The sequence below is a fragment of the Panthera pardus genome, unplaced genomic scaffold (genome assembly GCF_024362965.1).
Source record: "Panthera pardus isolate Hobbes unplaced genomic scaffold, ASM2436296v1 HiC_scaffold_25, whole genome shotgun sequence".
NCBI lineage: Eukaryota > Metazoa > Chordata > Mammalia > Carnivora > Felidae > Panthera > Panthera pardus.
Genome location: NW_026526821.1, coordinates 72,797,533 through 72,812,272, shown reverse-complemented (window position 1 = coordinate 72,812,272; position 14,740 = coordinate 72,797,533). Strand labels below are relative to the sequence as shown.

General features: G+C 41.5%; 1 protein-coding gene and 1 non-coding gene across 6 annotated transcripts in view; one reads left to right on the top strand and one right to left on the bottom strand.

Moving 5' to 3' along the window:
- Positions 1-8,711, bottom strand: part of EML6 (EMAP like 6) — a 281,421-nt gene extending 272,710 nt beyond the window's left edge. Inside the window, exons 1-2 of one of the 5 annotated variants that reach the window (XR_008417847.1) lie at positions 8,453-8,707; positions 6,939-7,663 (exon numbers count right to left, since the gene is read on the bottom strand). Coding sequence is in view for 4 of the 5 variants with exons in the window: in XM_053890698.1 (XP_053746673.1) it covers positions 6,939-7,135 (197 nt within the window). In the remaining variant the exon portion in view is untranslated. Of the gene's footprint in view, positions 1-6,938; positions 7,664-8,452 lie in introns of all 5 variants that reach the window. The other 4 variants (XM_053890698.1, XM_053890697.1, XM_019422482.2 and 1 more) reach the window with 4 other exon arrangements.
- Positions 8,712-13,633: 4,922 nt separating this feature from the next.
- LOC128773574 (small nucleolar RNA SNORA1) lies at positions 13,634-13,739 on the top strand. The gene has a single exon (XR_008417937.1). It is a non-coding gene; the product is annotated as a small nucleolar RNA SNORA1 (small nucleolar RNA).
- The last annotated feature ends 1,001 nt before the right edge of the window (positions 13,740-14,740 follow it).

Here is a 14,740-nt window from a genome sequence, read left to right as displayed (position 1 = left end):
ACGGGGCTAGGAATCACCTTAATGAAAACATCAATTCTCTTAATTTAAGAATTTAATAAATGTATAGATTACATATATTATTAAAAGTCTATTTCACGGGCTACCTGGGTGGCTAAATTGGTTAAATGTCCAACTCTTGATTTCAGCTCAGGTCATGATCTCACTGTTCATGGGTTCAAGCCCCGTGTTGGGCTCTGTGCTCACAGTGAGAAGCCTGCTTGAGATTCTCTCTCTCTCTCTCTCTCTCTCTCTCTGCCTCTCCCTTGTGCACGTGTGAGTGCTCTCTCTTCCCTTTCTCAAAATAAATAAATAAACTTTTTTTTAAAAGTCTATTTCACCAGCTGAAAATATCACACGGGTTGAAAAAAACACTGGTCAACTGAGTTCTGAAACACACCAGTGCAGTCCTTAAAATCTTGCTGTGGCCTGTGGACCAGAAACAATGGGCATCACTTGGGAGCTGGTTGGAAATGCAGACTGTCAGCTCTCATATAAGATTCACTGACTCAGAATCTAGATTTTAGCAAGTGCTCAGGTGACTCATATGAACAAGGATATTTGAGAAGAAATGTTTGCTCTCAAACATTTTAATTACACTTAAGACCAATCCACATATGACAAACTTGCGTTAAACCTGCAAGAGGAGCCTGACTGCTGAAGTTGTACAGAGTCTGGTGGCTTATGGATGGTTTTCCATATGGCTTCAGGAAGAGGAAGTCCCAGAAGCAAAGCCAGCAAGTCAGCTTTCCCAGCAGCTTCCTTCTTTTGGTGGCAAAAATGTCACCTACATTGCAAGAGTGTTCAGATCCAAATCCTGGTGGGTAGGAGAGGCCCTAGGACAACTCTGCTTAGAGATGCTGTCACGGGACAGTTTTTCAATTACCACAGTATAATCCACATCCCAATTGACCATTGCCTGTGGGACCAATATCATTCTTTGTAAGAGAGTATATTCTGCTATGACGTTTTTCAAACAATGACCCTTTATGGAGTAACCATATTTTCTAAATAAAAACATAGTCATATATTCTGAATTAAAAATAGACACCCATGATATGATAAGAACAAAGATATCTATCACAATAATTGAATGGAATATTTGTGACTGTCCAGGGAAATCTAGGACATATGGTACCAAGACCCCTGAGGCATTAATGACATGGATGAGAATTACAACGACCTTGATCCTTCTCTGGGTATCTACACCAGAATTCTGGGTACACCAAGTTCCTCCCCACCCTGGTGCTTTTGCATGTAACCTCTCCTCTGCCATGCCATCTTCACTTGTCTGCCCCATCTCATCCTTCAGGTCTCCACTCCAATGCCATCTCCCTAGAGAGCATAGAATTCCAGCTCTGGAATTCTATGACAAGTAGCATCCACCAACCCAGCCCCTCTCTATGATCATTCCCTTCTCAGTACTTTTTACAATCTCTATTCGCCATGTCTTCTTGTTCTTTCACTGTTGGCCTCTCCCACCAGAACGGAGGCAAGAATGTGGTCTTGTTCACTGCCGCACTCCCTGCATCTGGTACCTTCTAGAAATTAAATGAGTTTTTGATGAATAAACAAGTAAAATGTACCCAATTTAGAGAATAAATAAATATTAATAAAAATCACCAAATATACTATAAGAATAACAATAATAAGATCATTTGTGAACAGATCATAAACTTCCATCAGAACCTTTCATTTCATGCTCTTGCAAATGAACAGGATCCAACAAATAGTTGATAGTACTACCGAGATAACTTTGCTTAAATCTTTTTCCTTCTCAGAGCCTCTTCCCTCTCAGAGCCATTCCCTCTCAGAGTGAAACGAGAAGACTGTATCTCAGAATTGGGAGAGAGGGAAATGCAAGATGAAATATAGATATATTCTGATGCAAAACAGGCACTCAACTCAATATGGGCTTGATCCTTTATAGTTACCCCCGTGCTTCCCTTATTCAAACTGGTCAATGAATATGAAATCACATCTCCAGGCCTTCATGTGAACCTGTTTACTCAACACTCTAGACCCAGCCATAGCTGTTAGACCCCTCTTTTTAAATTCAGCAAGTTCAACTGTGTTTGCAGCACCAATTATTTCAGCCACATCACAATTGAGACTTAATTTAATTTTTAAAGAATACCTCCAGTAGATCATTGTTTCAGGTCATTGTCTCAAAGTTGGTAATGTTCCTGAGGTGAACTTGAACATGGTTCCATTTCTAGACTGAGTTGTAGCAATGTGCTTCAAATGCTCCTGAATAAAGCACCGGACTGATAAACAGAGTTACAAGAAGCAAAAAGCTCCCTAAGTACTCGTTAGAAACAAGGCACAGTGGTAGTGACCACAGCAACTGAGAAAAATAAAGAGTTTGTAAAACAGTGAAGCAATTTTGGAATCAGACTTGGGTTCCAATTCCCATTTGATAGCCTGCTAAATAGTGACCATGGGCAAGATCCTCAACATCTCTGTGCCCTGGTTTCCTCATCAGTACACTGGGGCTAACATCAGTATTGATGTCAGGAGGTTGTTGAGAAGATGGTTAAGGTAAATCTGTAGACACATTTAGTGCTGAGTCTGCACTCAAAAAATGTTGGCTCTGGTTATTAAATTGATTCTCATCCTCAAAGATCTTATATACACTTATCAATGAAAATATTCAGAAGGAAAGGATGGTACTAAATGATACATATTAAGTGAGCAGTACTGGTCACGAAAGATGCAAAACTTTAGGAATGCAAGGCACCCCTTCATCTAGGGATGGTAGAAGGTCTCCTGGGAGTGGTAAAACCAAAGCAGATGGGGCCGTGCAGGACTACAGGCCCCCTGCAGCGGGCACTGGCTGTTTGCCAAACACAGTGGGGCACCTTGTATGTAATCGCCACAAGCTACAAGGTAGATACCTTTAAATCCCCAATTTATAGATGAGAAGCTGTTTTACGGATGATGGCTGAAGCTCACACAGGTTTAGTCATTTCCCCAAGTCACCCAACCGGTGGCAGATCGAAGTTCAAAATCATGTCCGTCTGACAACCCATCACTGTGCCATTGTTGGGAAGAAGGGTTGATGGGAAGATAAATCATTCCAGTGTGAGGCAGGAAGGGACAAAGTAATCTTATTAAATGGCAAGTGGGAAGCAAACAATATGTAATTTAAAAAGAGAAAATAAGGGTAGAAAGGTGGGTTAGAGCCACAGGGAATGGAAAGCTACGGAGTTTGAGCTTCAGCCTGTGGACAATGAAGAATCTGTTTTGTTTGTGGTTTAAGTGTGTGCTTTTGATCAAATACTACCACCACCACCACTACCAAGAGCATTTATAGAATACCAACTAAGGGCCAGGTCCCAGGCTAAACCTGCATACATTACTTCCAAAAGTTACAATTTGCAGTTTAGGTATTATTACCTCCATTTCACAAATAAACAAAGCCCTGAGTGGTCAAGCCCCTCACTGGGACGACTCCAGCATGGTGGGGTTCATAAGTGAGTGTGAGCAAAGTCAAAGTCAATACACTTCCCTCTAAGAGAGTACTGCAGAAAAACCTCCCTTGCAAAAGAGAGTGGGGGAAAAAAAGAAAAAGAAAAACAGAGACAGGGAACTAGTCTGAAACAATATACCAATCCAGAGTAAGGAGACAAATGTCTTAAATGGAGTCACTGAAAATGGAAGGGAGGTGACAGAGAGCAAATGTGTTCATGACCTTTTCTTTCATTTACTCCATTTCTGTGTCATGATCTGCTCCCTGAAGTAGAAACTAAGTTAGTAATTATTCTAGTTTCTATTACAGCCTTGCCTGTAAGCCTGATTTGAGCCCTGTTGTAAGCCGGAGAGCGAACACTGCGTTTAGTATTTACCTGTCCTGTCACAGTGTTATCAGGGCTAAAATATGGCATCATCCTCTAATCTGTTATCTGTATTGAAGCGTAATCATTCAAAAGAATAAAACTAAGCCTCCACATCCAATAAATCACATTATGCTTCACATATCAACGCTTTAAAAAATCTGACCTAAACACATAGTCTGTCAAAACAGGAGGACACATACGCTTAAGCTCTAATGAGCTCTGCCAAATCCTACATTATTATTAAAGTTCATCGTGAGCTCAGAGGTCACACATTTTTATAAAATGGAATGTGGTATCAATATTTGTTGGGCTGCTTTCTAGTTAATATTCTAGAGAAAGTTGCATAATAAAGCAGTAGGAAATACATGCATTATGAATATATCTTTCAAGCTAAGGCAAAAGCTAAATAGACAATTACTTAACATTATCTCATTTTTCGGAATTAAGAGTTAGGAGCTTGGACATCCATGTAATTTTTCCAAAAACCCAAAACACTTCTGGACTAAAACCTTAGCTATAGTGCTCCTCATTCAATAGCTAACTGCAATATGTTAAGTGGGAAATCAGTAGTAGAACAGGAACACGCAGAGTTGAAATTCATAAAGATAAAAGAGTATAATTTTCCTGTCCAAATCCACAAGTTAATACATGAATATTCCCAACAATTTACAATATTAATTTGAAATATCAAATGTGTTTCTGAGAATAAAATTATGAAAGAAATGGCACCTAAGAGTCTCACTTACTAAGGATAAAAACAAACATGGTTTGTGTACTGCATTCACCAAAAAAAAGATACATATATAGACACATGTATATACATATATATGTCTATATATCATACATATATATGTCTATACATCTCATATATATATTTATGATAAAGCAAAGTAACAGCATAAACAGTCTAATTTTACAGCTCTTAATTACATGATGATCTGTGGTTTGTGCTTTTTAATCTGTTGGACTTAATTTTATTTCTATGTGCAAACACATACGTGGATATTAAAGAATTCTGCTCACCTGTGCATATTCAGACCCAAATATCATGAAACATTTAGCAGTAAAATCCAATCTCTGAAGGCAGGCTTACCACTACGCCACTATTCAGTGTAAAAGATACAACTGCCTTCATAATAGACAGAAGCTAAATCGTTTTTTTTTTTTCTTTGCATCACTTGAGGCTTCCTGCAAACCCAGTCATATAAACAACTTCCTTCACCTTTTCTTCAAATCTGAGTGTTTAATTAAGCCATATATCATCGCAACCCCTCTAGTCCAGCTGTCTGTCAGAACAGAGGTTTACTGCAACTCCACCCTTTTCCCACCTTCAGCTTCAACAGTGCATTTCATTTTTTTTTCCTATCAGAGAAAAAAATTAAGATGAAGAGTTCCAATCCTCAAAGTAGTTCAGTGAACTGTCACAATAATATCATTTAACCCCAGGGAATTTTCTGTTTAATTGCCACTCTCTCCCTTCCCCCAAAGGGCTACATCTTCTTTCAATGGTGTAATGGAAAGCACCGAATTAAGAAAGACAGAGAGAAAACATAATCGGTTTAAATTTTTAAACATCTAACCTTTTCACCAGTCACTTTTAATCATTTGCACCTGTGACTTTAATAATCAGCCTGGCAATCAGAGGACAGATCTAGGAGAGATGCCCCAATCACAACCATTATTGTATTAAGGAGCAAAGAAGAAAGCGATTTTCTCACATGTGACACGAAGAAAGTTTTACGTCAGTAACACCCAATCTTGGGAAGAATAGAGCTCCTAGTACTTAAAATCTTCATTTTCTAAAAGTCAAAAGATTTTCTTAAAATATATACCTTACTGTATTTGTAAATATTAAGTTTTTACATTTTGTAACAATTTTTCAACTTTAGGGCTCAGAAAAAAAAAAGGCTCTAGAATAAGCAGAACATTGGGGGAGGCAGTGAGATGTTTGAACCATTCTCCCCAAGGAGAAATCAAAACCATTACATTATACCACATAACCATTTATTTCACTCTGCAAGGCAAACTTAGAGCACAGTGGTAATATTCTGAAAATGTGATAGAAGTTCTACATCAGTGAACACACAAGTTTGGAAGGGACAAATATGGTCGCTGTCAGTTGTAGTATGCCCTCAGCAAGTCAATAGCCCTGTGGGTGAGGCTCCCATATGGAAATCTTCCTTGACTGCCCAAGGCTGCATGGGATTCCCTGTGAACAGCATCTGGACCACACCTTGTTTGGTCACACAAGCAGCTGACAAGAGCTGGAGGAAAATGCGTCTGGCCCAGAGATGAGAGGACAGGGCCAAGAATCAAAATATGCCCCTCTAAAATTTGATGGGGAGGGCCCCTTAAAAAGGCTATTTATCCAGTCATGTTTTTCTAATCAGTCCTGGCCATTCACCGGCAGATGTTGGTCATTCTGGGGACTAACTGGTAGGATTTTGTGGTCCTGCAGCTGCCAGCCTTTCATAACCTCAGTGATGTTGTGGAAGCATCCATTTAGTGTATAAATATGCTTTTTTTTTTTTTTTGCATTAAAACACTGCCAAGTGAAATATTAGAGAACAAACTCCCCACCCAGTGCAGAAATTTTCCAGTTTCAAAGCATCTGGGATGAAGATTCCAAATTACCTGTAGCAAAAATTTCTTCTAGATTTTTTAAAATCCTCTTGCTTGTTGAGGAACCTACTGAGGAGCCTACCAAAGATGACACCCACAGTTCAGATTATTGGTCCTACATTTACCTAGTTAGGGCAGGAAGAAGTGTTTGATGGTTACCCAGGATCCTTCCACTTGTAGCAGTAATGAACACCAAAAAAAAAAACAAAAAAAACAAAAAAAAACACATCAGGACACTCAACTCCTTAGAGATTTAAAAGACTTCCAGAGGAATAAAGAGGAAAGAAATCTCTCCCTCCCCACTTTCACCCCCCACCCCGTGTGTGCCCTAGCCATGTAATTCCATGCAGTTCCAGAGAGAATCCTTTACTCCACAGGGCTCCTAGATCTGACCCCAGCAAAGCCAGGTTGGTCATCCTTCTCCCCACGCTTCCAATCTCCATACCAACCCCTCCCCACCACCTCGGGCCACCTCCTTACCTGATAATGTCGTCGTTGTGTCCCAAGAAGAATTTTTGGCTGTGCTCTCGGGTGTTGTAAACCACCCCGACCCCAGCCACAAAGTAGACCACCTCCTTGCCGGCCGTGTAGTACAGGTTGTTGCGGCACTGGTGACCCCGGTACCCGTACACCCACTCCAGCCGGAGCTGGCAGCTGGGAGCTGTCCGATCCGCCATGATAAGCCGACCCCACTCGTCCCCCGGCCCCCCCGCGCGCGGGTCCGCGGCCCCTGCGCTCCGGGTCTGTCCTCGCCAAGACTCGGGCTGCGGAGGACCTGCAAGGGCTCAGTGTGCAGCGCTGGGCGCTGATTTCCGCGGCGACGCACAGACACAGCCCAGTGCGCCGGCCGCCACCATCATCCGCCGCCGCCGCCGGAGATGAGCCGCCAGTGCGCGGCCGCCAGACCCCGCCGGGCGCCCCGGCTCCCTCTCCCCGGGCAAGGCGTCTTCGCGGGCGCCAACACCCGCACACGCCTCACTGCACCTGCGGGCTTCTTCCCCCAGGAGAGGTTCTTGGGGGGGTCACCCCGCCTTTTAAATCAGGGATCTGCATATCCAAACACTGATTACCCAGTTCGCTCACTGAAGTTTGCAGTGCGTGGGGGCTTCGCAGCAGGCAACGGGATTTATTCTGTGACAGCTTTGATTTGACAGAAAACCCGGGTAAGCTTTGCCATCACCATCCTTGGATCCGAAACTGACAGTCTATACCCAGGATGCAGGAGAAAGGAAGAAAGAAACAGATTTTTTGTATAAGTCACCAGTCCAAGAAAATGATCCCCAAACTAAACCAAGGTTTTTTTGTTTTTTGTTTTTTTAATTGTCAACTATTCTCCTTCTCCCTCCAGATCCATTTCCTTAATGATATGAAATATGCCCAAAATGCTTCTGGTTGCTGATATGATTGAAGAGAATACTTGCTGTTTCCCCATTAAGCCAGGGTGAATATGCAACGGTCATTTTTTTTAGATCCTTCAATTAGTTGTCACGTATTTTAAAATTACATCCTCCGTGAAACCTCTCTTGACCGAAAAAAATCATGAAGAACTTAGCAGTTCTCACTAATCAGCAACTCCAAGTGCAAGCGTCATGAAAGATTTTTCTGAATTGGAGGAAACGAGACACTAGTGCAGTTGGAGGCAGGAAAGCACTACCTACTAACGCTCCTGGTCCCGAAGAAATTAAATAATTAACAAGTGGCAAAAATCGAGTGCCCCGCTTCACGAAGGTCTGAACTAGCTACGGGGACCCGTGGGCTCAAAGGTCAGCCTCTAGCCAGGCGGGGGGTGGGGGCCGGGACGCACTCCGCGCCCCCCACTCCCCCAACAACGGGCGCCCACACTACCCTAGCTTCGGCTGCCGCAGGTCCGAGGGAATGCCAGCCCCCAGGGACAGCCCGACCCGCGCGCACTGCCTCCCTGTCAACGTCCTGCACTCCTCCCACACCGGATCCAGCCTAGTCTGCAGAGCATCCCCGCTCTCTCCGCCTCTAACCTCTGCTCGGAGCGGGCGCCGCCAGCACGTCCCGGATCTCGCACGGGCGAGCGAAATCCTCTGCCTGCCCTCCCTTCCCCACCTCCCGCACCCGAGGATGGGCTTCGTCACTGGGGCGCAGCGGGAGACAGGTTCTTCCTCCAGCGGGCGCTCCGGGGGCGGGGCCACAGCGCAGCTTTCGGGAACCGCGGCGGCCGGTTACTAGGCGAGATCACGGCGCTTGGAAACCGCGACGCCCCAGAGCCTGGGGCCGCCCCTCTCTCTCCCCGCCCAGGTTTCTCCCTTCCTCGATGCATTCTGGGAATCGTAGTCCTTTCAATGCCTACTCGGTTAGGGAGCCCTCGGAGCTGGACCACAAGTCCCAGGATTCCGCACGCCCAGAGGGGGCCGTGCAGAGGCCATTACCGGCGTCGGTGGTGCCTCCTGTTCTCCCGCTGAGCAGAGGAAGGCGCATCAAGGGCGAACGGTTGTCAACCGCCCTGCGATCCCTAAGCGACTGAGGCGGTGGCGGGCGTGCGTGTGTATCTATGGAGAAGAGCAGTGGAGTTGGAGTAGAGATAATCTCTGTGGCCCACCTCGAGAATTTCTTCTGCACCAGTGCCTGAGGGTTACTCTAGCTAGCCGACTGAAGCCCAAGTTTGTTTCCTACTTCAGTTTTCCTTTTTGTTCAGATGGGTTCTAATCTGTTAAAGTGCGGTGCTGCCACATTTAAGAAAAATGCTGGGGGATGTGGGCTCACTCTGCCTTAACCAGAGCCTTCCGTGAGCTACCTCCTAAATTACGACGGGATTGGGGAATTGAAGGACAACCAGATTTTGAAAATGGGAAGGTGAGAACCAGCCTTGGCCTTCAAACACGGATGTCTGTGAATGCCACTGCCCAAAGTGAACTATGAATTCCGGAGTAGCCCATTTTCATATTGGGACCACAGCAGACCTGTGGAAAGAGGTTTCAAAATTCCAGTGACTAAAGACTCAAAGGATGATAGAAGGGATATTGGGAGCATATCGTTTATTTTCCTCTCTGAGCTCTCCTGCAACCACTTAACTAGTTCTTCAACTACCTCAAGTTTTTGTGTTTTTTTTTTTTTTTAACGTTTATTTATTTTTTGAGACAGAGAGAGACAGAGCATGAACGGGGGAGGGTCAGAGAGAGGGAGACACAGAATCTGAAACAGGCTCCAGGCTCTGAACTGTCAGCACAGAGCCCGACGCAGGGCTCGGACTCACGGACCGCGAGATCGTGACCTGAGCCGAAGTCGGCCACTTAACCAACTGAGCCACCCAGGCGCCCCCAACTACCTCAAGTTTTAATACAGCCCTCTGAGCGGTAGGAAAGCCTCCAGAAGATTAGAAGTGCCAGAGTTTGGAAGAGCAGTTGCTGCCTGCAACAATGAAGATGTGAATTGGTTTCAATGTTATTTTTAAGGGAACAGGAATCTACAAATATGTGAGGTGGCATTGTGCAGATAAGGGCACTACCAAGAACAAAAACAAAATTCCTGAAGAAGATTTGAGACATAAGCAAAAATATAAATGACCAGTAATGCCTTACCATAAAACACTGCCAATGAATTATGTAGAGACAATAGATTCTATACAGGAATTCAAAAGATGAAGAGCTTTTCCAGTTATAATAAGTCAGGAAAGACTTCATGGAGGAAATAGGAAGTACGGTAGAATTGAGATCGATCAAGATAACACTCTACATGGGTCTATGGAATAAAAAGATAGATGTAGGAAAACATAGATTTAGAAACAGTGAATAGAATCCGTGTGAGAGAGAATTCACGTAAGATGAAAAGGTTACATAAACCTGAAAGGTTAGATTGTGGATGGAGCTGAACCTAGAGGTTTCCACTATATCCTTAAAATAATGGAGAGCTGTTGATTTTTTTTTCCTTGACAAGGAGAAAAACAGTAAAAACAGTAGTCTTCAATAGGAATAAAAAGTTTCATCAGGACCTGCCCATTATCAGGGGACTGCAGAGCCAGGGGAATATAAGCCAAAATATATGGAACTAAGATACATAATTGGCTGCATGGAAAGGGCTGTGGAACAGGATGTTTCATAGGCTCTCAAGAAAGAGCAAAGGCCTGTCCCCTAGCAGAGGCTATACTGAATCCCAATAGATCTCACCCTTGTCCCTACTCCATCCTTTTCCAATATTAGACTATAGAAAAGTAGACAAAACAGTGCCCAGCCACCAAGCTATGACTCTAAGAAGATCAACTTATTCCTAGATAAAGTAGGAAGTATGTCAAAAATTCATGCACAGCGTATCAGAATAAATGATTCTGGAAAGAGCTGTCCCATCAAACAAGCAACAAAACAGGGCATAACCAATGCAAACCAAGATCCTGAAAGTTACATTATGTAGAACCCCATCTGGAAGAAAATTTATGTCAAAAAAGCAGATTGTCTACCAAAGAAGAATTTAGTTATAGTATGAACTCAAAATATCAAGAGCTTGAGGTGCCTGGGTGGCTCAGTCCATTAAGCATCCAACTCTTGATTTCAGATCAGGTCATGATTTCCTGGTTACTGAGATATTCCTGAGTTGGGCTCCATGCTAACAGCACAGAGACTGTTTGGGATTTCTCTTGCCCTCTTTCACTGCCCCTCCCACTCATGTGCTCTCTCTCTCTCTCTCTCTCTCTCTCACTCTCTCTCTCTCTCTCTCTCAAGGTAAATAAATAAACTTTAATTTATTTTAAATAATAAGAGTAACACAATAACAAAATACCAAGAGCTTAAAGATGGATACTAAAAATAAAAGCCAAGCTAAAAAAATAAATATAAACACAGTTTCAGATCTAGTGAATAGCTTTGAAACAACAGAACAACAACAAAAAAAGGAAATCAAATTACCAGTATGGAAAAAACACTGGAAATTATCACAAGAAATGCAGAGAGAAAAAGGAGATTCAAGAGAAATGAGGGGCACGTGGGTGGGTCAGTCGGTTAAATGTCTGACTCCTGATTTCAGCTCAGGTCATGATATGGTTTGTGGGTTCAAGACCCACATCAGGCTCTGTGCTGACACTGTGGAGCCTGGTTGGGATTCGCTGTCTCCCTCTCTATCTCTACCCCTCCCCTACTCGCTATTGTCTCTCTTTCTCTCAAAAATAAGTTAACATTAAAAAAATAAAATAGATGATGCTTAAGAGAGCAAAGCAAATCCAGCATATAGATCATTGGTATTCCTAAATTAGAAAAGTCAACAAATGGAACAGAAAAAGTATTCAGAAATAAAGTAATATATTAACTGAATCTGCACGTTAAAGGCATACAGTATATACCAGAAAAAAAAAAAGATGATAAAGTCTCCATGGAGGCAAAATTATTTAACTTCAAGAATAATACTTCAAAATCATTCATGAACTTTAGAGAGAACTATTGCACCATCTCTGCCAATTAGTAATTAAAAGGAAACGTTTAAGCATTTATTGTGTGTTCTGGGGGGAACTGAGGTTTATCCTCAGTTGATAAAGGAAAGCTATTTACCTAAGGATACCAGCTAATAAATGTAAGAAAAATGGTAGATTTAGAAAATTATTCAATGATGTAATTGATGCAAAGGTCGTAAATGTATACTAAAATGATTAGATGAAAGAGTAATGCTAAAGAATCACTCTCACAGATTATGTACATTTAAATGGAAAGATCTGGAGGTCAAAATCTCAAACAAATTATAGTATCAGTGGGGTGCCTGGCTGGCTCAGTCAGTGGAGCATACAACTCTTAATCTCAGGGTTGTGGGTTTGAGCCCAATATTGGGTGTAAAGATTAATTAAAAATAAAATCTTAAAAAAAACAGTTTAGTATAAAAAATTTTTTTGTCAGTCTGTTGAATGTAAAGTAGAGGTTCTCAAAGTGTTGTCCAGGAACCTCTGAGAGTACTTGAGGGGCTTTTAAGGGGTCCACAAGGTCAAAACTATTTCCATACTAATATTAAGACACTATTTGGTCTTTGAAATCTCATTCTTGCAGGAGAGTGTAGTGATGTTTTCCAGAGGCTGCATGATATGTGGTATTTCAGTGGACTGACTGCCAAGGCAGATGTAAGTTTCCTTCCATCTTCTGTTAAACCAGATATTCAGAGATTTGCAAAACTGTAAAACAGGGTCACTTTTCTAAGTTTTTGTTTTGTTTTGGAAAATAGAGTTATTTTTCATACACACAAAAAACAGTTTAGTATCATCAATACCAGAACAAACTGCATCTTCTACCTCTTGATATGATGCAATATGAAATACTGCATAAAATATTTTTGGCCAAATAATATCAAACCCAAGTCTAATCATGTCTTAACACCTAACTCAGTTTACAGAAAATATGGGATAGGTGAACAAACAAGTTAATTGAAACCACAAGGAAACAATCAGGTAAAGCCAGAAGATAGGAGAGGATACAACACAACTGGTCTGGCCTCATCAAAAAAAGTAAATGTATGAAACAACAAAAAATACAAAACAAAGTGCGGAATTATTCTTGTTTAAAAGAGACTAAAGAGACAAAAAAACTAAATACAATGTGATTAGATCTTGGGTCCTTTTAGTATTTTTTAAGGCGACAAAAGATAGTGTGGGTAGAAGGAATAATAGGGGACATCTGAACACAAAGTGGACACTAGAGGATATTAGGGAATTTGTTATTTTTTAGAAAATCTTATTCTTTGGAAATATATCCTGAAGTATTTAGGAGTAAAATGTTATGTCGGCAACTTACTTTCAAAAGATTCAGAAAGAAGTGTTATCTGTATACATACAAACACACACATGCACATATGCATAAGGAGAAATAAAGCAAATAAGGCAAATATTAGCAATTGCTAAATCTAGCTATTTTTTAACTTTTTCTGCATGTTTGAATTTTTTTAATAGAAAATTGGAAAAGAATGTTTTTTGATCTAGCCAGAAACAAAAATGGAGGATGGGTACGGAAAGAAATTAGGCTGGCTTCAGCTATCTGCCCTGCAACCTCCAATGCCAGAAAAAATGAAATAGTATCTATATATACTGATAGAGAAGCAAAGTATAACATCAGAATTATACACAGCTAAATTGTGTAAGTGTAAAGGCAACAGACATTCTTAGCACTAAAAAACCTAATGGCATTGTTTAGCACTTGTGACAATTATAATGAATTTTAATGGCAGATGACTAAGGACCCCAAATAAGCCATTTAAAAAGGTAGAGATTTCATGGCTACATTGAAATACAAGTTATGCTTCTTCCATCACAGCAAGTTTATTGCAGTGGTGACAATGAGACCTGTAACATTTTCTGCTAGGCCCATGGGGTAGAGTGGAAGTAACAAGACTTTTCAACATTAAAAACAATTAAAGAATACTTATATTTTAGGTCATTTGCCAAAATAGCAATCAATGTGCTTCCTGCAGTTTGACTTCTAGGGCCCTAAAGTAATTTGCTTGAAGAAATTGGATTCCAAAGATTACAGGGGGGAATTTTTGAAGTATGTCCATTTTCAAGTGGAGATCAAAAGAAGCCCAAAAGAAACAATTGTGGACTGACTGACAGTGACAATTGCGGATTGGACAAAAGTTCTTTTTAAAGGGGCTGTTTTGAAGATTATGATTCTGACTTTGGAGGAACCAAAGTGATTGGCAGTAGAAGGAATCACATGTGAAATTCCTTAAAAATTGACTTTAAAAATAACAAAAATAAAAAGTTTCTCTCATAAAAAGTCTGGAGGTATAGCAGCTTAAGGAAATGGTCGGCTGCTCAGAATCCTTTTATCTTGTTGTTATACTACATTCAGTACAGATCTTCCACCTCATGGTTGAAGATGACAAATCAAACTTCAGTGTTTACATTTGCGTAACAGCTAGCAGGAAGAAGAGCAGAAGATGGGCATATCCTCTCTAAGGATATTTTCTGTAATTTTCATACAACACTTCTGCTTATATCTCATTGGCCAGAACTTACTTAGCATCTAGCTGCAAGGGAGGCTATGCTTAAACACTGTATTCTTGGGGGCAATGTGTACATTTAAAATCAGGAGTATTAAGGGCACCTGAGTGGCTCAGTTGGTTGAGCATCTCACTCTTGATCTTGGCTCAGGTCATGATCTCATGGTTCATGAGTTTGAGCCCCAAGTTGGTCTCTGTACTGACAGCACAGAGTCTGCTTGGGATTCTTTTTCTCCCTCTCTCTCTGCCCCTACCCCATGTGCACATGTGAGCACTCCCTCTCTCTCTCTCTCTCTCTCTCCCTCAAGATAAATAAACTTTAAAAAAATAAATAAAATCAGGAGTATTATACT